Genomic DNA, 24,681 nt, shown 5'->3' with positions numbered 1-24,681 from the left:
TCTTTTATCAGGTGGTAATAAGGTGCGTGCCTTTAATAGCTGGGTCATGCCCTTACTCATATACACTTTTGGCATTCTAAAGTGGACTCAAACTGAACTGGACACCCTGGACTGTAAAGTTCGCAAACTGTTGACGGCTTACCGTATGCATCACCCACGTTCCTCTGTAATGAGGTTGTACATCCCACGCAAGTGTGGAGGACGTGGTCTTCTGAATGCCAAGAACCTTCATAATCGTGAGGTGTGCAATCTTAGAGATCATTTTCTTAGAATGAATATGGGTCTGTGTAAGGATGTCGTTGCAGTAGATAAGGGTCTTACTCCACTATTCCTTGGCAAAGAGAACTGGCGCAAGCCAAAAGTACTTAGCAACTCAGATCGTGTGGCGGTATGGAAGAGTAAGGAGTTGCATGGCAGATTCTACAAGGCCCTGTCGGGACCAGATGTAGATCAAATCGCATCTGTATCCTGGTTACAGTTCGGTGACCTATTTGGGGAAACCGAGGGTTTTGTCTGTGCAATTATGGACGAAGTCATCAAGACGAGAAACTACCGGAAACACATTATGAAAGATGGCACTCTAGACATATGTCGAGCGTGTCATCGTCCTGGGGAGTCCCTCAGGCATATAGTTTCCGGGTGTTCTCATCTTGCTAACGGCGAATACTTGCACAGACATAATCAAGTAGCCAGGATAGTTCATCAACAACTTGCTCTTCGGTTTGGCCTTATCGATTTTGAGATGCCTTACTATACCCGGCGTCAGTTCTTGAAAATAGCAGTGCATTGCTCTACTGGGATCGAACGATTATCACTGACAGGTATATTACAGCTAATAGACCTGATATAGTGCTAGTCGATCGATCAGTGCGCCGTGCAATAATTGTTGACATAACTATTCCACATGACGATAATCTGGTGAAAGCTGAAAAGGAAAAAGTATCTAAATACTTGGACCTTGCTCACGAGATTACCGCCATGTGGAGTGTTGAGTCGACCGTTGTTGTTCCGATCGTCGTTTCAGTCAATGGTCTTCGACCAACATCTCAAGAAGCTTTCGCTTGGTTGTTGGATCAAGGGTCGGATACATAAGGCAGTAGTCCTTGAAACGGCGCGTATTGTGAGGAGGTTTCTCACTCTGGAGCCCTGACCACCGGTTGCTTGGGCATTCAAAAGCCCCGCAAGCGGAGGGTGGAAGTTTTTTTTTTTTTTATAAATTTTTAATAGTGTTTTTTAATTTATTCTTAAGCATTGTTAATAATTAAAAAAAAAAAAAAAGAAAAATAATAAATGATAGAAATAATAATAATAATAATAATAATAATATATCTTTATTTCAGACATTTGTCCATATATAATCGGGGGATTTATTTTTACAAGTCCTGCTGGTGGGCCATCTGCTTGGTCCATCAATTATTAACTATTAAAAATATATATATTAATAAGAATATTCGAATAGTTTTCTTAAATTTTATTTCCAAGATTTCAATAAAATTACAAACTACTACACAATATTAAATAGACTATATTAAAGTTTTACCTATGGATTTAATCTTACATAACATTTTAAATAAATTGTACTTTAAAATATGGTTACACATAAAAAGAACAGTTAATAATCTGAATGCGCCTAATTTATACTAAACAGACTGGTTGCTTTAACTTCAGCATTGAAATTATATTGTCTATCCCTAGATTAATATAATATTACTCGCTATTATAGCCTGCAAGTTCTAAGCGACCTATAAACCCGATCCAGAAACTTTTGCAATTTGCCAATTTAACATGTTTGTACAAAACGCATATTTTGCTAGCAATAGTTGGCAAATTTTGTATGGAGATGACAGGTCCGGTTGGCAACTGTAATTAGAGTTTCTGAATAGGGGAACAGCACTCATCAGACTAATAGCCATTATCATAATGTTGGTGTCATTAATAATATATTTATCAACACATTTACAATCCTGTGTGAAATGCAATTTGTAATGTAAATTTTGGCATCACTTTAATTTGAACTATGAACTTTTACGTCACAAACTGCAGTTAACTTTATGTTGTTAGAAGAATGTAGGTATACTGTTTTACATTGAATCAGTGCTACTACTTGCTCTGATAAGCCTCTATTTATTATTCGAAATTCGTATCATTGCGTGTGCCCAACCTTTTTAAGAGCGCGATATACGTGTAACGTGGCTGACCTTCCTTGAGTGGGCGTTACAATGAAAAATCCCCGCGCGCCGGGCTAACACCCCCTTACAATAATCACGCGCAGCACGGTTTATTCCGTTCGCGGTTCGGCGCGGCGCATCGCAACGAGCGGGGCCACTCACAGGGCAGTGTTCAACTTTTTTTATTTCAAGGGCCTAGGCTGATGTTTCCTTAGGCCCGTAAAAAACCTAAAATATATAGGTAATATTTTAAAAGGGCCACTTATAAAACATGAGTTCAAGAGAAACGTTCAGTAACGCGTTTCTTGCTTATTCATGATAAAACGCTGAATTATATTTGATTTGTTTTTCTTGCATTGCATAAGCGTTTCCTTCCTCGTAACAATTAATCATTCTTATTAAAAATTATGTGTTTAGTTCGGCTGCAAAATTATTTGCATCTCATGCCCTCGAATATTCCGCTTGCTCGGTAGATATCCTATACAAAAAATCAGATGAGAAATTGAACTCACTGGGACCTCATACTGGGTTAGAGACTATGCTATGTTGTGCCATCATTCTTAATCTTAAATCATCAAAACCTGCATTGTTATTTGTCTGGAATGAAAAGAGTCTTCCAGAGTACATAGGAACGAAACACTTTTGATTTATATGGCACTCTAAAACCAACTTGTAGGTTCCTGAAACTAGGTGGCGCTGAATTCGAAAGCTGGGTAGGAATTCCAGTTCGTTTCCTGTAGTAGTACTGATTTCCAATAGATGGCAGGACTTTCGCAAATTACAAAGCTTGATAAGAGAGCTTCGTGGAAAATACGGCTTTAGGACTAAGGATAAAAGAAATATCTTAAATTACAGTTGTCTGTTGAAAAATAGCTTAAAAAGAAGACAAACGAACTGTTCGGAGTGGCAGTACGACAAACTAAAATGTTATCGGCGGTCGCTAATGTTACATTTTAGCTAGTATTGAGTAATGTTGGCATAGATGGCACTAAACAAAGATCCGTGAAAGTTTTTAATTATTCTGTAATATAATAGTGTAGATGGATTATAGGGACCAAATAAAGAATTATATTTATTTTTATTAAACGAGTCTCAGAGAGCCGTTAGACGGAATCGAGGCAGGACCGCGTAAATCGGAACTCACTAGGTACCATAGCTGTAAGTCCACCTGAAACGTTCATTGGATTACATCTAGACTGATTTTTAAAAAAAAATCTTAGCAATATGTTGAAAGAAGGGGAAGGTAGCAATCAGTTACAAGCCTTTGATCTTGTGTTAAATGCCGACATCTTGTAAGTCGCGACATTTCATACACTTAGTCAAGGACCCATGCTTTACTCACCCCACACTTATCACACGATTGCTGACTCGACGGCTTCGTCGGACTGTGAACTGTGATCAAAACAAGCTAGCACGGTAACCCAAATTGGTATTACCACAATATACCACTTCCATATTAAAATAGCTATTGGCCCGTTAATTAAAAGTTAATTAACCGTTAATTAAACGTTAGCAAGATATCAGCTGCGCGTTATTTCAGCAGGATCGTTTCAGCGGTTAAGCGGTAGACCTCATTAATATTTAACAATTAAGAAAGGTGTTTTTGACGTTATATACGGTATCAATATTAATATTTGTTACGCCATTTTGAAGACTATTTCTCCGTGTAATGGCCAAAAACAAAAATTATATTTTTATTTCAAAATTACATTTAGGTGACCTAGTAATGAATTGAAACCGCAGCGAGACAAATATAAAGAGTTTAACTAAATTTGTATTCATGACAATATGAAACTTAGTACAATAATTTATTTCTAAAATATATTTAGTCTAAAAGTTTATAACAAATACAGTTTTATATGTATATAGGTAGTCATCAAATATCTAATTGTTTGAGTAGGTACCTAAAGGTAATATACTACTAATTAATTTCTACGATATATTAGGCTTATGATTGAGATTTCAAAAACGTTTTTCAGACTTCGATGCACCATTGTAATCGAACATTTAGCATAGTTTTAGAGAAAAGATTAGTTATTTATGTTATTTGTAAAATTTGATTTACATGTATATAGATTGTAACAAAATTGTATTGTTTTCCACATTTTATTTATAAACTCACTAAAGTAAATAAAATATATTATAATATTTTTGTAGAAGTTGCGCCGAATAGTAATATAACTCGATAATAATATAAGACAGGTTTTAGCAATACTTATATTCCACCTTAATATCCCACTATGCCTAAATCTTGTGCTACGTGTAACTAAGACAAGAATATAACAGATGACATCGAAATCTAAACACTGATATCGTAGCATTACATTTTAAACGATATTACGTCATATACAAGTCACAATTATTGTTTATTACATGGTGTAAAACATTTCGAGTGAGTACAAACTTGAGCGCTTTAATTTTCATCATTATTGACTTCTCATTCTGGTTTAAGATATTTATTGTTCCATAAAGGAATTTCCACTTAAATGGAACTTACAGGCTAATTTACAAAAAGAGGGTAATTATATAAAATTGCATCTTCAAATAAATTGTATTTGGGTAGTTTTGAAGCACCATCGCATCAAAATCATAATGACGGTCAACTGCTGACGCGAGCCGCGGTTATGTCACTGCATAGGTATATATAGGCATATTGCAGGACAAATATAGGCGATGGTTTTCCATTTACCATCAGGTCCACCATCTGCTTGGTTCTTAAATTATTAGTATCAAGAAAAAAACACGAACCTCCTCCTCCCACAACAAGTCACAACTGTTGGTGATGAAGAAGATGCCTATTTACTCTTCATTTGAAGAACCTATATAATAGGTATAGCAAACGACGGTAGCCGGAAGGGCATTCTAGACATTTGCGTTGCGAAATAGAGACGAGAAAGCAAAGCTCTTCGTACGAGCTCATGGGATATCAACGACGTATTGTTGCAGATCGTTACGACGCCTCGCAGGTCGATGGTAGAAAGGTCTAGATGGCATCAAATTGAAGAGTTTCTAAGCGCACTTTGCGAAGTAGGTATACTTATCTTGTAGAATACAAAAAGACAGGAAACTTTGCGACAGCGTTTCAAACTTTAAAGACTACTGACTGTGGCCTCAGAGAATCTTAGCACAGCGTTCCACCGAATCCAAAGCATCAAGTTGGAACTTAGAAGAGCTATCCCAGAAGTGGTCGCAGTACTCAAAATTTGAGCTTGATGTGAAGCTGTTCCGGCGTTATGTACAAAGTTTCAAATTGACGGGTCTAGAAATAGTGCTGTCCTTTTTAAATTGTATTGCCTGATAAAGGATAGCGCTATTTTAAGTCGCGGCTTTAATCCTCACTTACTCTTAAGACTTTGTTGCTTCCTTCCAAGATGCGGGCTAAGCACTACAGATAACTACAGTCAACGCCACCTCTCGAATACGTACATAGCGTCTTGGCAGGCGAAGTCTAGGTCCCCCTATTGTTATGTCATCCAGATATGGGCGCACTTCGTAGCTCGGAGGCGAAAGGACAGATCACCGTCCGTCCGTCATATTTAAAGTACCCGAAGTTCGGCGCCCTTAGGCCAACAATCTGCTTGCTTTATCCAGCCCTAAGACTTGTCAGTCTTAACAAATTGTCTTCAAGATGATGCTGTTTAGATGGTAGCGGGCTAACCTGTTAGGGAGTATGGTAATCATACCCCTAATCGCTTTCTACGCGACACCGCACCGGAACACTTAATCGCTTAACGGCACGTCTTTGACGGTGGGGTGGTAACTAGCCTCGGCCAAAGCCTCCTACCATACCAGAGCTCACAGTTTCGCCAGGCAGGTCGTTAAATATGAAAAAAAAGGTTTAAAGGTGTTCATTGTAAAGTCGATATCGCCTAGGGATGCACCGGTGTCGGAGCGAAACGTGTGAACAGAGTACATTGCCGATGATCTGTTTGGTGTTGAGTGTCAAGAATAAATAGATTATAAATAACACCGTATAGATTTTCCTGCTTTTAAATTAAGCTTAATTAATATCATGGAATTCCGCATAGTAACGCCTGCTTCTATCCAATAGAGCTTTCCGAATCTCGGTAGGTACTACTACCTTTACGGGTTAGTAGTTAAACAGTAAAAAATAAAACATCGTACGTTTTTTATGTGATATAGTACAGAATAAATGAATTGTTATTCAGAAGTATCTTCCTTAATAAATTGAATTGAATTTTTCGTGTGTGAAATTATGTTTTGAGTGTTCAAGACGCGAGTAGAAAATCAAAGCGCTCGTTTGAGCGGAAACAGCTATTACCTAAAAGTCATATTCCTTAAATCTTACTACATCAGAATACAAAATAATTTGCTTAGGTTTATTAATATAATTTGTAAAAAAAAACGTCAAATATAATTCACATGGTACAATTTTTGTAAAAAGAGTCTTAGAAAATTCGATTGGTTTTATATAGTAGATTTGTATAGCACGGGTGGTCTATGTATCTTCTTAATATAAGATCAAGCATAATATATTTAACATAGTTGCTACTGCTAACATTAAACTATAGTATCTAATTACATAGGCCACCTTTGCATATATTTTAAAAATAAACATGAGAAAATAGGAATGCAGTACGATATAATCGATGGGCAGGAATGGCACAGCTTTGAGAAAGAAAGAGAAGATAGATTGCGGACGGATAGGTTATATACACGGCTATTTGGAAATGGGGTAGTAAGCCATATACCACAACTAGCTTTTGCCCTTGACTTCGCTCACGTTAAGTTAAATTTTTGATTTGGTAAACTTTAACTACAAAGGTTTGAAAAAAGTCCTGCTGCAAATAGAAAAATATGAACGTAAATTACTTACAAAATCAGAAACTTTCATATAAAATTTTCATCCCCTATTTGATGCCTTTGGAGGTGGTTTTTTTTAAATTTGTGAAACACGTACCTATTTATTTATTTTTAATCACAAACCTAAAATCAAAGTTTCACGGATATAACTTGAAAAATAAATTGATAAATGAAGGATTTTATATTTCCCTCACTAACTTAGGGTTGGAATTTTCAAAATTCCTTTCTTAGCGGATGCCTACGTTGTAATAACTATCTGTATGCAAAATTTCAGCCCGAACCGTCAAGAGGTTAGAGCTGTGCGTCGTTAGATCAGTCAGTCAGATATAAAAAAAAAAAGATACAGTAGTTCGTCGTCTTTGTTCTCATTGTAAATGCAAACTAAATCTAGACAACGGGCGCACCTTTTTGTCTAGGACTCTAACTACGGAGGCCCGTAAAGATCCTTTCCTCACTTGCGATACGATTGTTCTATCTGTACGACTGTATTACTCTGTACGTTTTGTGTGCTTGCTCTGTGGTATATTTTTGGTATCAATACTTTTAGAGTACAGTACAGTTTTCATATAAAAATATACTACAGCAGTAGAAAACTTCAAGGTTCCATATAATATTAAAAGAATAATTTACGAAAAATATACAGGTGAATGCTCTGTTAACAATTTTTTATAGTTTACTTTTAAAATTAAAATTAAAATAATTTATGTTAATCGATTAGTAGTGATACTTTTTATTGATGGTGCCCTAGTACCCCTTTTCCAAACTACCTTGTATGGACGGCACGAAAGTTGAACTATTGCGGGCCTGTTGAACACATCGGCCTTGCTGTCCTTATATAATTCATAGCTTTAGTTCAGTTCCTGTGACATATATATATCAGCTTTATCAAAGCGTATGGAAAATATCAATATGGAATTATAAAAATCCTTATTCATATTTTCTATAGTCAATCGGTTTCAGGCGATAAATTAGGAGAAATCAACATCCATGTCAGTTCTCACTGGAACTATTTTTTTAAATATTTAATCGTATTTATTTTGTTAGCCTCCTTTCGTTTAGGCAAAGATACTCGACAGTGAAGTCTAGTGACCAAAGAGTATACAAACACTACAAAGCGACAGTCCTGAAAATTAAAAAATCGAAGACAAACATTGACTTATTATACGGTTCGAAATGCTGAGATTTTCTCTTCATTCAAACTAAAGGTGAAGGTCTGAAGGTGATGGGAATGGTGACCACAACGAGGCAACGTGGCAACGAGGTGTAAAGATTACATACAACGAGTTGCAGAGAGCCGCTGGAGCCAAGTGGCACAAGACCGTGGTATTTGGAATTCCTTACAAAAGACCTATGGCCAGTTGACGTCAGACTTTTTTGACCTGATGATGATGACGATAGACTTTTAGTTGGCAGTTGCACGAAGTGGAACCTATATTAGCCACTTGGCGTTAATCGTCACCATCTTAATTCAACTTTCGTGTCGTTACAAGACGATAAGAAAACAATTTTTATTTAAAAAATATTTAGGAATACAAACAATCTTCAGTAAAATTCATATCTCACAAAATATATTTGTATTTACGCACGCGGATCGGTCTGTTTAAGTCCGACTAGTTACTGGTAACCGCGCGTTAGTAAAGTAACATTTATGAATTATGAGTCAAAAATGTTACGTATTGATTTATAATAATCTATCCTGCACTCCTTTAAATAATATATATTACGATTAATACTCGTGAACAGCGAATTACTCGTATTGACTTGTGTAACCGGTACATGTTATGCTCCGATGCAACAGAGTAGCAGAACGCCGCGCGATATACTTTGTCTCCTCGGCATCACTACCTGGCTTCCTGGGTGGCCTACTAATCTTCTGGCTGGAGTGATCTAGCGGGTAACCGTACCAGCGTATCTAAGAAGAAAAGATCGATCCGGCCGACTAAGTACGCAGAATGGACCAGGATTCTTCCGGGTCCTGTCTCCGAATAAGAAGATGTCTTAAGATATGTGGCGAAATATGCCACGGCAATACACAAATCGCCATCTAGCCCCAAAGTAACCGTAGCTATATGTAGCGTAGGTTGTTGGTACTAAGATGACTGATGAACATTTTATGAATAATACACATAATATACAAATATACACCTAGACATTAAAATACATTTATGTTCATCACACAAACATTATCCAGTTGTGGGAATCGAACCCACAGTCTTGGACTCGGAAAGCAGGGTCACTAGCCACTGCGCCAATCGGCCGTCTAAAGACACCATTCTGTAAACAAGCGCTGATATTTCGTAAAGCCATTAAATTGTCGGTCAGCGCTGTTATAATACACACACATACATATAAGTTAAATACTTTACTATTTTAAATAATTTAAGTACTTTTTTGAATATTTTGCAGGTATAGTTAATATATGATCGGTGTACTTGATGTGATCCGAATACTTTAAATGACCTATACCTATACTTATTATGACCTTAACTTCAATATTCCCAGAGTATCTCTATAGTACACTATATTAATATCATATCTTTTATAAGGTTTAATGTCATCTTTCATTTATTTATCTTATAATTATCCATAAATCATGTAATTCTACTTGGTTAGAGTAAGTGGCCCTACCATACTAACAAGATGTAAAATAAATAAATAAATACTTAATTACCGAGCAAAGTTTTCAATTTTCGCGTTTTGTTAAAGGCCTTTGAATCTTTTACATACTTTTCAGCCATTTTGTGAATCAACACTAAATTTCATAGTTTGTTTTTTCGAAATATTAGCTAGGCTAGTTGTTTCGGCGGCGCCGTTAGTAAATAACCAACTAAAAGAAACTTACAAGTAGAGATTATATATACTATAATGCCTATTGTAAAAGTTGAGTAGTCAAACTTATTTGTCCAACAAGATTTTTTCCACTAAGTTAAATTATCTCTGATGGTGGAAATTATAGTAAAGTTGATTATTTCATAATATTAGAATTCAATATGTATCTCCAATGATATAAGGTATCATCGGTCGAGTGGTGTCAAAAAGAAACAAAAAACCGGCGTGCAATCGGTCTTGCGCACGAGTTCCGTACCATTTAATATAAAAACGGCAAAAAAGTCATGTCTGTTGTCCCTTAAATATATATTTTATTCTGTTTTTCTAGTATTTTTTATAGCGACCACATAAATAAATACATCGTGAAAATTTCAAATGTCTAACAATCACACTTCATCAGGCACAGCCTGGTGCCAGACGGACAGACAGACAGACAGACGGACAGCGGTGTTTTAGAAATAGGGACCCGTCTTTGGGTACGTTACTCTAAAAAAATGGACACAGGTCGGTATTTATAATGCTTTAGAAGGAATGTAGACAATACGAGTAATTCGCTGTTAATATTTCATCGTAACATTATAAAAAAATATGCAACATAATACCGCTCATCGCAGAGATCTGATCTTAAAACATGTTTAACAATCTATGTCTTTGATATGTCTACAGCTTTGTTTAGTATTAAAGATACGTCCATCGGTGGAAAGTTTTGCAGTAGCTTGACATTTGACGCGAAGTCGCCGCTCAGCAAGTTGTTTCGTACTAATCTGTAAAACACATGGCCAATAAGTTAGTACTTGTTAGTAATAAGTTACTACCTATGCTAGTTATGCTTTGTCAAATTTAATGGCCGATTTCAATGATCAATGTTTGTTACTTTAGCGATCCGTTAAGTGCTTTAACGGACTCATGGTGTAATCAAGTGTCCCACCACGCGCTAACAAGTGATTATATTTCCTAATAGGCCGCAATACTTAATTGCTGGTGCTAAGGTTCGAAAAATATATTTATAACAGATAATTAGCGACGGTTCATATTATGTCAAGATGGACACCATTTTTTGAAAATATTGTCTAAGAAAGTCTAGATAAAGACCCCCAACCATGCTTCTCCAAAGTACGTTGATGGGCTTTAACGATTGTCATCGGCTTGACGTGCTATTCGAGGCCCGGGAATGGACAAGACTGTGTTTAGGCCGGATTACATTCGGGGCTAGCTCTGAGAACTTCTTAATACAATACTTAACAATTTTTGGTTCGACCCGGGTATCGAACCAGGAACTAGTGATCCTTAGTTGACTAGTAAAACAGTTAATTCATATAGCTTTGCTCAATGTAACATAAAGCTCCCATTATATCTATAGTAGGAACTTGGGATGAAAAAAAGGGTAAAAGGAAAGTATATACAAACATTATTTTAAAGGAATGTAGTGTTGTGTAAATTTTGATATAATTTTTTTACTGATTCTTGAGTTTAGTGAACGGAAACTTTTTTTTGCATGAATTATGAATACACCAATAAAAATTAGCGGCATAACCCGTGCGAGTTATTCAGGTATAGTGTTCCCTACTTCCATACTAATATATTAAACATTGCTGCGTGAAACCATGTACAACCAATAAATATACACGCTTCTTTCATTAAAATAAATGAACAAATGTTGTTAAGTTTTGCCGCCATCTATTATTTAAAAAAAAACATTTACAAAACTAGCAAAATTTCAAATCGAGCCTCCATATTTGGCATTTATCGGATTGAAACCTTTTTCTTATAACATGTTTTCCGACTCAATAAAATTGTATTACACTTAAAGACAAATATATAAAAAACAGACATTTCATTTTGGTAGGCCATAAACCACAGAGTAATGTGTGTACAGTGTGTCTTACGCCTGATGCTTGATTTATAGATGGTCTGCGAAATGTATGTCATAAAATGGAAATTATGTTAGCATCCCTGTTGTTTTTGATTCCCAATAAAAAAAATATCATCCAAAATTAGACAAAACATAACTGCCATCGCTTAAAATAACAAATTTAAAAGTCATTTATTTCAAGTAGCCCTAACTAACATAAGCACCTTTGAGAAGTCAAGTTACTACGAACAGACTTGTAAAGCGGTTCGCAAGTGAGATTGTACCAAAGAAGCCCGCAAGAAACTCAGCAGTTATTTTTTTCGACCATTCATTATTACAATAATAACAGAAAAAGAGCAGTGTGCTTCCAAACAACATAGTTGTCATCAATTGTATAGTAATCTCGCTGAAATAAAAAGGTTATAACACATTGTTTTAACGTAGGCATGGTTGGTCTTAAACGCTTGTCATTTTGTTTTGAATTATAATCCTTATTTTTTGAATATAATACTGTTATATGCGATGGCAGAAGTAAGTAATTAAAACAAAGGTCGAAAAATGAATAGGATTTATAATTCAGGAACCTATTGTTTTTCACAGTTTTACCTGAGGCATGGTTGGTCTATAACTCTTGTCATTTTGTTTTGAACTATAATCCTTATTTTTTGGATATAATACTGTTTTATGCGATGACAGAAGTAATTAAAACAAAGGTCGATAAATGAATAGGATTTATATATAATTCAGGAACCTATTGTTTTTCACAGTTTTACCTGAGGCATGGTTGGTCTATAACTCTTGTCATTTTGTTTTGAACTATAATCCTTATTTTTTGGATATAATACTGTTTTATGCGATGACAGAAGTAATTAAAACAAAGGTCGATAAATGAATAGGATTTATATATAATTCAGGAACCTATTGTTTTTCACAGTTTTACCTGAGGCATGGTTGGTCTATAACTCTTGTCATTTTGTTTTGAACTATAATCCTTATTTTTTGGATATAATACTGTTTTATGCGATGACAGAAGTAATTAAAACAAAGGTCGACAAATGAATAGCATTTATAATTCAGGAACCTTTTGTTTTTCACAGTTTTACCTGAGGCATGGTTGGTCTATAACTCTTGTCATTTTGTTTTGAACTATAATCCTTATTTTTTGGATATAATACTGTTTTATGCGATGACAGAAGTAATTAAAACAAAGGTCGATAAATGAATAGGATTTATATATAATTCAGGAACCTATTGTTTTTCACAGTTTTACCTGAGGCATGGTTGGTCTATAACTCTTGTCATTTTGTTTTGAACTATAATCCTTATTTTTTGGATATAATACTGTTTTATGCGATGACAGAAGTAATTAAAACAAAGGTCGACAAATGAATAGCATTTATAATTCAGGAATCTTTTGTTTTTCACAGTTTTACCTGAGGCATGGTTGGTCTATAACTCTTGTCATTTTGTTTTGAACTATAATCCTTATTTTTTGGATATAATACTGTTTTATGCGATGACAGAAGTAATTAAAACAAAGGTCGATAAATGAATAGGATTTATATATAATTCAGGAACCTTTTGCTTTTCACAGTTTTACCTGATGATTCTTTTTAGGGTGTCTAACCTACAATTTTAAAAAGTGGAATCACAACAAAAACAAAATCTTCAGCTATACAATTTACTATTGTTATAGTCAGTATATTAGACAATAATGTTTTCCATACTTACAGAATCATGGCACAGCAAATGTAAATCAGGAAATTGAATCGGTGTGAATCTGCGAATAGCGAGTCCCAGATTCTCTCAACATCTGGCAACGAGAATTCTTGAGACAACAGCAATGTTAGCCACCTGGGAAATTAAAGATTACTAATTATACTTTTTACTTATTGTCAACCTCCCTAGCGCATTGGAGAGGGGTGTGGTTCAGGCAGCGTGAGGGCGATCTCGCGACAGGCGTAAATCTGGCAATCACTGCTGTCGAACGTCACGTCAAACGTCACAACACACGCGTTTGTCAGCAGTGATTGCAAGATTTGGGTTTGCAGGATCGGAATTCCGCTGAGGCAATTTGGTATTTTTTTCTGGTTTGCAGGCTTCAGCAGTGGATAATTACCACTCTAACGATAAAGACATGCCTAAAACGATAAAGCAGTCTGGTACGGTGCCACGAGATTGGTATTTTTGGTCTCAGAAAGCAGGGTCGCTGCCCACTGCGCCAGTCGGCTGCCGTAAAATAGATATATAGATATAATTTATTACCGCTTGAATGCTGTATATCAAGTATTTTGTGATTTCAATCTATCAGGTGCTAAGTTTTTTTGTTAGCAATACAAAAATCAGTAATCTTCAGCCATCGAAGAAGGACTTACTAAAGCTCAAATTTGCCTGTTACTTCACGATTGCGGCCATGACACCCGGCAAGCGTTTTCGCGGGAAATATTTTTTTCTTAAATATAATTTGCAATTTATCCTAACACAACATTTATTTCATGCAAAAATTTGATATATTTGCATATAGGAAATACATACGAACATTATGGGGCAGGTTTTCAAAATTAGCCATCATACCTATTATCGCGATATACAACAATATTGAAATTGTGTCTATGTTTGTAACTTATTTTTACATTTGTATAACAGCACCGACCTTGATGAAAGGCCCTTATATCCTCGAGCTCTATGCCAATTATTTTTTTTAATAGAAAAAAATTAGGGAGCTAACTGAATGGAACACTTATAATCAGATGACCTGATGATAAGTGGAAAAACATCGCCAATAAACAGAGCAATAAATCGCAGGGCATGTAAGGAACATGTCCTGACTTGGCAAGACCCACCCTGTGTCCGTAACCATGCCTTTCAGATATGAACACATCAATGTTGCTTTGCGGCGGAAATAAGCATGGCGGCAGATATACCCGAAGATGCACTCTGTGAGCTGTACCTCGGGATATACGACAAAATGATTATATTTTTAATATAATACACGATAAGACGACTTTTTTTTAAATATATAGACAAGTGCTTGACTGCAATCACACCTGATGGTAAGTGATGTCTAAATTATAATTATAGATCTTATTTAAATAGGTTTTTTTTTTTAAATTTGGTACATTTAAATTAACATCCGTAAATAACAAATCAAACGCCATCCTTCATAAAAGGATCTTAATTAATATTATTTTATATATTTAAATAATATCATAATCGTAAAGAATCTTGTTAATGTTAAATAAAATTAACAGCTTGGCTTCCTGGTCGTGGCGAGTCCCTTCGCCATTCAAACAAAGAAAAACATTAGTATCTTAACACGGTAAATAACGCTAACAGGCTGTACTTCTACTGTCACAGATTTTGCCAAGGCACAGTTGATTTGCTTATTTTTTTTTCAAACAAATAATAATCTAAAATTATGCAAAAAGAGTAGGTATATATGCGTTGAAGCTTAACATGAGGCGCGCTTGCCCAGAAGATGTATATTCACTCTTGATTTGAAAGTACCCAGATTGTAGGTATCGGGGAAGACGGAAGATGGGAGGGCTTACCAGGCCTTTGCGGTGCAGATCAGAAAGGAAGAAACAAAACGCTTCGTACGTGTTGATGGATCCAGTTCGATGGTAGAAAGGAGATGGTTTAACCAAATCGAATAGGTCCTGAGCATACTCTCCGAAATGTATCTTGTAGAATACAGCTAGAAATCGCCTATAACCTTGCGACGGTGTTCAAGACTTTGAAGTCTACTGACTTCAAGGTCTGACTTTAAACGCTTGCATTCTGGGACGGAATTTTGATTTAAAAAAAAAAGGTTCCAGTGGGATTTTAAGAAACCAAAACAAACGTAAACACCAACCCGCGTAACAGCCAGTAAATTAACATATAAGCTTCCTATACTCACCTAAAACTGTAGTACTGTGGTCGTAACTCTTGCCTCTCAAGACGCTCTGATATGTCACGGTCGTTTTTCTTCAGACACTCGCATAGCTTCGTCATCATATAGTTGATGCCACTCTCAGTTTCGTCCAAGGTGCGTATGAAGAAATCCCGTATCTCAGCCATAAGGTTCGTGAAGCAAAAGAAGCAGTCGGCTTCTGCGAACTCTGTGAAACAAAACTTATGCTATTAGGTAAATCATCAAATTTTCTCTGTATTTTTTCATTACTCTATGTTAAACGCGCTAGTCTCAGAAATGCTACTGGTTTGAATTGGATAAAATGTTTTTTGTTGAATACTCCGTTTTTGCGATAAAAGGCTATAGGCTATATAACATCATGCTACTAACAATAAATACGCTGTAAATATTCCTTTTGAGAGTTTCGGATACATGCGATGCTTAAACGGACAAAGTTAGGCCAAAGCAATGTACGACCGGATTGTTGCTCTTTAAAAGTACAACAATAACAGTCCATGACAGCATATATGCATCGTACAGATCGCCGGCCGACTGGCGCGACAGCGACCCTGCTTTCTGAGCCCAAGGCCGTGGGTTCGATTCCCACAACTGGAAAATGTTTGTGTGATGAACATGAATGTTTTTTAGTGTCTGGGTGTTTAACTGTATAGTATAAGTATTTATATATATTATTCATAAAAGTATTCATCAGTCATCTTAGTACCCATAACACAAGCTACGCTTACTTTGGGGCTAGATGGCGCTGTGTGTATTGTCGAAGTATATTAAAAGAAAAAAAAAAGGTTTTAAGAAATTAAAATATCACTTGCTTCAGCTGCGAAGGAAAACATCGCTAGGAAACCTGCGCGCCTGAGTCATTAATGCTCATCACACAAACATTTTGCAGTAGTGGGAATCGAACCCACGACTTTGGGCTCAGAAAGCAGGGTCGCTGCAAACTGCACCAATCGGCCGTCTATAATTTAAATAAACGTTTTGTTCTATAGTTTAAATAAACATGTCTACCGATCGCAGCACTAGTAGTATATTGTGTAGATAACCTTTAAAACACTTAACTTATGAAAGTAAGAGGTGCGTGCTGGGATTTATTACAGCTTAAGTTTAGAGCGTAAGATTAGCTTTCGTTTTAAGTTTACGAATCTGGTTATCGCCACCATCTCACTACCGTGTAATTCTCATGTACGCATCAAAAGTGCCACCTATGGGCTTAATTGAATAAAGATGTTTTTGACTTTGACTTTGATTCTAACTCAGCCGAAATCCTAACCACTAGGCTATCACCGCTTTGCTCCAACGACCCGTTCGGACCCACTCGGAATCATTTTGATATCTGTTGACTAAAAAAACTAAAAGTGAACATTTGAGTTCACTATTTCACTAAAACGGCGCGGGTTAAAAATGTTATGTTTTACAGTGGGTAATTTTTGGGCATCGCAATTAGCCGTGCCGTATCGATTGCATTAATATTTCAAGTCTCTTGCAGTCTACACTTTACAGGCGAGTTCTTGAATATTATATAAACTGCGGTTTCATGAAATTTTGAGCAAGGAGAGTCATCATCGTTGACGGTCTATTGGGGTCCCGCTAATGGCCACATGATTCCTTTCTCATGTAATGACTAAAAGTTTAGGCCCACCGCGCTGTAGAAACGTGGGTTAGCGGGGTAATAATATTATAATATATGAATTTAAAACACCCTTTCAATACCACGTACATTATTCTACTAGTCAAGCCTTTTTATTTGATACCTATACAAAGGGAGTGGTGGAAAAAAAGTAAATGGCAATTCTGTGACTGCAGCCATCTTGGACCATTTTTCACCAAACACAGCTAGCAACACTCTCGACTAATTCGCCTTTCAAATAAAAATAAACAGAATCAGTTCAGACGTTCGGGCGCTGCAATGCCACAGACAGACACACACTTTTATCGCACACGACACAGGAGCACCAACAGAGAGCATAAAAACAAGCACAATACAACTTATACAATAAATAATAACAAGCAAAAAACAACATATCAGCATAGCAGATGTATGTGGCTCAATAGTATTTTTTTTTATTCTACTACAACCTAGCCACGGCCGAAGCCTCCCACCAGACCAGTCGAGAGAAAAATCATAAATTATTAATTTCCAAAATGCCTCCCACTTAGAAACACAAAGTCACCGCTTAGAGGTCGCCGAAAATTTATGCTTTACAAGTTTACCTAATCAAGTATCGCAGAGCGAAGCATGTCTACTACTGGATACTATATACCTAATACCCAATTTTTCCATATCCTTAAATATTGTCTAAATCTACTTAATATAATTTAAGAATAACATACATCAAGCCACCATAAAATTAGTTCACCACGCATTAAAAATCATATTTATTTCGCAAATAATAAAAGAGAAGTTATAAGCCGCAATAGAATACGAAAACAAAAAAAAAAGAGCGCTCAGCCATTTTGGTACAACTATCAAAAATATAACATTTATTTAAAAGGAACAAAGCAGAAATCGTGTTAAATGTCTATCCAAGCGAAACCGAAGCTGAAATATCGTCTATACAGTCGCTTAAAATACCTCAAGTCTTTATATAGGATATCTGGCTGACGAGTATCAGCCCGCGAAGCAATGAAATATTCAAACATCCATTTCATTCGCCTCCGTTTCAAATAGATACAATATTTCAATCTATTAATATGCCTTTGACTTTGTCATTCAGACATCTTAAACCGCAATTGATTTTCGAGAATTGGGATTTAGCAATTTTGAAGCTTTCATCAATTATATCATACTAGCTGACCCGTGCAACTTCGTCTGCACCAAATCGATTATTACCGGAAAGCACGCATAAAATTACATTTTCTAAAAATGAATCCTAGTTAGATCGATTTATCGCCCCCGAAACCCCTCTATACTAAATTTCATGAAAATCGTAGGAGCCGATTCCGAGATTCCAATTATATATTATACTAGAATTGCTCGTTTAAAGATATAAGATACCGAGTTAGGTTAAACTCGGAGAACCGATGAACGTTGGGGTTCCAAGGTGTTGAAGTGGCGACCCCGCACAGGTAAACGCAGTGTTGGTCGGCCCCCAACGAGGTGGACAGACGACATCAAACGAGTCGCTGGGAGCCGCTGGAAACAAGCGGCCCAGGACCGTGGATTTTGGAATTCTCTACAAAAGACCTATGTCCAGCAGTGGACTTCAATCGGTTGAAGTGATGAATTAACATACTATCGCAACGTGCCGTAATATGCGAAAAATATTTAGAAACCCAGCCAAAACAATTACTTGGTATAAAAATTATTTGATACTCTAGAACCAGTGTGTTTGCGCAGCGCCTTGCATATTACTTTGGCCTATAAGGTACTTCACGCCTGAACAGCTTCCTAGTTTGTACCAAGTTCAAGTTCGATCGTGCATGGAGTACTGTTCCCATTTATGGGATGGCTCTGCCAAGTATCAGCTTGATGCCTTGGATTCAGTGGCCGTGCTAGAAAGCTCATCGGTGACCTAGCCAATAAAAAAACTTCAGAGTTTGGAACATCGTCGCAAGGTTGCCTGCCTTTCGGTATTCTGTGCTCAAGAGCTGTTTGATCTAGTTCCCTCCTCGCTTTTTTACCATCGTACCGCGAGGCACCGTAAGGACCCCTACGTGGTCTTTGAACTGAGAAAATCTTTATCGGTTCTTTACTAGCTTATTTATCGATTCGCCAGATACATTTTTAGCACTAACTCGAAGTAAAATATATGTATTCGCATTGGGTCTAATTGTCATTCGTGCGTTCGCTAATCATATTAATAGAGTTCAATTGAATCAATTGATGGCCTTTATTGGGTCAATCCTAACTAATTTTTCAGTCCCAAAAGTAATATCATCTTATTTTACAGATTCCCGATTGGGAACAAGTTAAGTATGATTGAAAAATGAGAAGCAATCAAAACCATCAAGTGCAGGTTAACCAGTCGCTCAACATTACACACTAAAAAAAATCATTAATATCTTTAAAAGGTTTGGAATATGGCTGACATAACTATGATTTCATATACTTACTTATATACTTTTTATTTTTAGTTATATGAAAATTGTAATATTTTTTTATAAATATTGATTTAAAAAAATTCTTGCATACTATGTACTTAATAAGTTCAACGTAAAGGCACAAATAATTGTAAGACCAAAAAAACGGCATTCCAGCAAATAAGGATTTTCTATTCTATTTATGACTATCCATTAAAATCGATTAATAAAAAGATACTAGCGGGTTATCTTTCTCGAAAATCTGTGGCGAATGCCACTCGGAAACAACTTTCATTTATCTAACTTAAGGATTTGCTGGAAGAAAATCCAAAAACATTACGCTATTAAATGTAAAACATGAGTGTTTCTTACTCCGGTAATCCTTGTTGGTATCACAAGCGAAGGTGTGGTAGATAGGTCCAATGATCTCATTCATGCCCTGGACGTAGCCCTGGCCAGGGTTCAGCTTGGCGTACAGAAATAGCATACGCTCTACCACTTCCCAATGAGCTTCGCAGCCCTCATTCAGGGGTGTGTAGTCACCACTCGTAACACTGCTTGATCGCCGGATTTCATTGCTCAGCTGTAATAAAAGAAATGAAATGAGAACAACGAGCCGTGAGTACCAAACAAATGTTTGTCAATTAGCCAACCTATTGGCGGATATATTCTTCGATTTATATAATAATGTACTAGAAGTCACACACAGTCCCATACAAAATGTAGTAGAAAAAAGGTCGAATTATGTATATAACGCGTTTTATATCCTTACATAAAATAACATATTCCTTCACTTTTATTGCTTTCTCAGACATACAGCAAGAACATTCTTCGATCTAAATAATAATGTACTAGAAGTACAGTAACGTACAAAATGTAGCAGAAAAAAGGTTGAATTATGTATATAACATGTTTTATATCCTTACTTAAAATAACATATTCCTTCACTTTTATTGCTGTCTCAGACAAACAGCAAGAACATTCTTCGATCGAAATAATAATGTACTAGAAGTACAGTAACATACAAAATGTAGCAGAAAAAAACATTGAATTATGTATATAACATGTTTTATATCCTTACATAAAATAACATATTCCTTCACTTTTATTGCTATCTCAGACAAACAGCAAGAACATTCTTCGATCTAAATAATAATGTACTAGAAGTACAGTAACATACAAAATGTAGCAGAAAAAAGGTTGAATTATGTATATAACATGTTTTATATCCTTACTTAAAATAACATATTCCTTCACTTTTATTGCTGTCTCAGACAAACAGCAAGAACATTCTTCGATCTAAATAATAATGTACTAGAAGTACAGTAACATACAAAATGTAGCAGAAAAAAGGTTGAATTATGTATATAACATGTTTTATATCCTTACTTAAAATAACATATTCCATCACTTTTATTGCTGCTTCAGACATTTCACTTACAGGATTAAATGCTTACCGTAGCGACACCAAGACCCCTTCTTTCCAAAGTTGAATAACTCAAAACGGATTGTTCAACTCTCTTATGCAGACGCTTTACGCCATTACTGTTCACAATCTAGAAAAACAATTAATTATTAACTTATCAATCAACTTTTCAGAAGTAACAGTTGTATGTGATGTGGACCTACGTTGTACTTTATTAATTAGAACAAGGATGTTGATGGAATGGAAATTAAACATATACAACAATATCTACCTTGATGTAAGAATTGCAACTATTGTAACAACTCACTTCAAGACAAGGGAATTCAGTAGCAGATTGAAAGAAGTTGATATCAGGGCAAAGTCTTCTGACATCCTTGTCAATTTGTAAAAGAACTTCATTGTCTTTGAAATACACACTCCACGAACTATCCGGACTTATGTTTAGTGGATGATCACTTGGTCCACCTGGCGACACTATGATCTCATCTGCAATAAATAAAAAGTTTTAAGTACGTTGTTGTGAGTTAATTATTAAATAAGTGAAGGAAAGGATTAAAATCTTTACATTAGGATGGTTTCCGGAAAACAAAAAACTATGGGATGGCATTGGTGTTTTAATTCAACAGGGAACAGCCAAAACTTGAAAATAGAATAGAATAGAAGTAGTTATTTTGTTATGGGACAGCACATAGTACAGTGGATCTGCTAGTTAAATATAATTATCTATTTACCAGTAAAACCTATATTTTAATACTAAAATTAGATAAGTTTGTCCTAAACTACTTTTAAAATTGCCTGTATATTTTGAGTCATGCCCAGCACCAAGTTGAATATTTCCCGCTTTCAACAACATTTCATTAACCAAATATGATCAGTGTTTTGAAAAATATAAGATATAACAGCTGAACCAACATACAAACAAAAAGTCATGCTGTTTCACATGCTAGTTCAAATTATGGTATAGTAGAGACACCAATATATATCAATAATTTATATTTTATTAAATAAGTAGTATAAAATGGTTAAAAAAGAAATATTTACCGATAAATTGTTGATAAAGTTGACGTTTTTTCAACAAAGTGCTTTGCCAAGCATCTTTTTCTTGGGGTAAGTAATGAAGCAAAATTTTCCACACCAGGGAACGCAGTCCTTTTTCTTCAGGCACTCCTAAGGCATTATAGAAAATCAATATTAAATATGTAAACTTTATGAAAGACAACAATTAATACATGAACCTAAGTTAAAAGTTTTGAAGTGTATGTTGTTAGGTCATCAGTCCCAATTACATGAAATCTGATATCTCATAATAAATCTGATAAGTTTTGTCATACAAACTTTCTTCTAATATTCTGCACAATATGGGGTATATTGTAACCAACCCACCAACCAAGATGCATCATGTCTCTGGTTTTTTTATTATTTTGGTTGCTCAACTCCCACTGGTAATGTAATGATAAAGCTATATATAGCTATAATAGCCAACAGCATTCTTCTTATTGCACAATAAAGATTATTGTGCAATAAGAAGAATGCCATGTAAACCAGACCGAAAATTTCAGACATTAGTACGTTCAAACAAACCAGCAAACGTTTCAGCTTTATGTTTTGTATAGGTAATTGTTAAAAATAAGGAGTTCATTACTTCAAGTGATCAACCAGCAATAGTGATCCTAAATTCGATATCTCCCTGTGAAGAGACTAGTGCCCAGTGGTGTGAAATTAATATATGTGCATCATAATGCATTGTTTTCTAGGCTACTCAAAATCACATATAGGTGTAATGGAATTTTATACCAGTTAAAATATTACCATTAAATGCTAGTTTCTGCAGTTGTCCCATGTTTATGACATCTTGCCCCAGAAGATCTTCGAAGGCTTTAATTCTGTAAAGATATTGTAAATCTATTTTATCAAAAAATGAGATGATATGAATGTCTTCCCAGATCTCGGATCTCGGTCAGCAGTTTTAAGAGGGTATCTTTGTATATTATAATACATAATATAGGTGTGTAAGCAGTGGTAGCATGTTGTAAGTTGAAGTCCTACTCACTGAGTAGGACTTCAACTTCAAATTCGGAGGGGCGAGTTTTAATCCCAGCACGCTTCTTTAACTTTGCTAAGTTATGTGTGTTTTAAGCAACTTGAATATCAGTTGTTTCAATGGGGAAGAAAAACGTCAGTATTCAGCATAAAAAAGTTGTCAACATAAAACAAGCATAATTTGCCAGTTGTATCACAAATCTTGTAAAAAGATTAGTTGCCACCACATAGAAGCTGTGGAAAACAAAATTTATTGAAATGGCTGTTTTGCACACTTCAATCTTAATTTTTATGCCAAATAACATGTCTTTTATGGTGGGCTGCAAACCTATCTACCGCATTAAAATCGCATTATTAGATAGCTGCTTGCGTGCTCATTGTTAATTTTAGCAATTATTGGAACAAAATAAAATATAGATAATCATGAAAAGAGCATTTAGCTCTAATAGTAAGACAGGATAAAAAACATTTTCGTTAGATCACAAATAAATTATAATAATATTGTTAGATATTATGTATTCATAATCGTATTGTGACCTTTAGATGATTTTCGTCTTTGTATCCTTGATTATTAATTTTAAAACAAGCAATTATCAATAATGGGAGACTCATTAGGTGTGGATTATAAGGGGGTGTATTTATATAATTTACCTGGCTTTTTGTAGACTCATTTTGCGATTTTGCTTAAATTTTAAAAACCTGAAGATATTCACTGTAACAGTTTAATGAGTAGATTTTCACCGACTCTTTTAGGAAGTACTATTTATTATTCTTATTTTGATTAGCCCTTTCGGCAAGTACGAGAACTGACAAAAGCAGTTAACAGTACCACACAAATTCAAAATGCTCTGTGGTAAGCACTGGTGAGTGGCGAAAATACAGAGTAGGTACTTTGAATCTCAAATGGGCACCAAAGATAATATAATCACTATGGTGAGCAATTGAAAATGAGCACAGCATAGATATTTTTTCCTAGACAGCAAGTTCTATGGAGGCAGATCTCACAAGTAATAAGTAAAGTCCCTATAATTACATCAAATAATTGTCCTATTATGTAGTACATTTGAGTGAAAAGCGTTTAAAAAAATATGTATAATATGACGGCCGAGTGGCGCAGAGGGCAGCGACCCTGCTATCTAAATCCAAGGCCGTGGGTTCGATTCCCACAGCTGGAAAATGTTTGTGTGATGAACATGAATGTTTTTGAGTGTCTGGGTGTTTAAATGTATTTTATAAGTATTTATGCATATTATTCATAAAAATATTCATCAGTCATCTTAGTACTCATAACACAAGCTACGCTTACTTCGGGGCTAAATGACATGTGTGCATTGTCATAATCTATTTATTTTATTTATTTATTTAGTTTTAAGGGATGTAGGTTCATTTAGGTTTCAACAGCTTACACGTCAAGTTATCATGAACGTGTTATGACACGTTCATGTTATCGCTGTTACAAAATATCTAAAAATCAGTAAAAAAAGATAAGTTTAAAAATATCTGTAGCAGATACAATATTTTTAAGAGTTTGACCAAAGAGTCATTTTTGATGCGTATCTGTAGTCATCTGTTTATTTTACGAGACAAGTCCTACAGATGGCGCTGGGAA

The 24,681-nt window shown here is 35.5% G+C and overlaps 1 protein-coding gene across 1 annotated transcript; it reads right to left on the bottom strand.

Annotated features, from left to right (window-relative positions):
• Positions 1–9,217: 9,217 nt before the first annotated feature.
• LOC120636065 (TBC1 domain family member 13) lies at positions 9,218–23,882 on the bottom strand. Its single transcript, XM_039907340.1, has 9 exons — positions 23,724–23,882; positions 22,842–22,915; positions 22,074–22,199; positions 21,340–21,518; positions 21,064–21,162; positions 19,979–20,189; positions 15,575–15,776; positions 13,405–13,527; positions 9,218–10,585 (listed from the first exon to the last, which is right to left on the bottom strand). The coding sequence occupies exons 1-9, from the start codon at positions 23,741–23,743 to the stop codon at positions 10,465–10,467; spliced, it is 1,155 nt and encodes a 384-aa protein (XP_039763274.1). The 5' UTR covers positions 23,744–23,882; the 3' UTR covers positions 9,218–10,464.
• Positions 23,883–24,681: the final 799 nt, after the last annotated feature.

This window comes from Pararge aegeria, chromosome Z (assembly GCF_905163445.1).
Source record: "Pararge aegeria chromosome Z, ilParAegt1.1, whole genome shotgun sequence".
NCBI lineage: Eukaryota > Metazoa > Arthropoda > Insecta > Lepidoptera > Nymphalidae > Pararge > Pararge aegeria.
This window is presented reverse-complemented; position numbering and strand designations above follow the sequence as displayed.

What these genes read in the sequence shown, in the direction of transcription:
- LOC120636065 (XM_039907340.1), bottom strand. Translation starts at nt 23,743, where the DNA reads ATGAGTCTACAAAAAGCCAG. An exon ending in GCAGAAACTAGCATTTAATG is followed by an intron (nt 22,200 to 22,841) that starts GTAATATTTTAA and finishes ATAATGCCTTAG; the next exon opens with GAGTGCCTGAAGAAAAAGGA. An exon ending in ATTTGCTGTGCCATGATTCT is followed by an intron (nt 10,586 to 13,404) that starts GTAAGTATGGAA and finishes TGTGTTTTACAG; the next exon opens with ATTAGTACGAAACAACTTGC.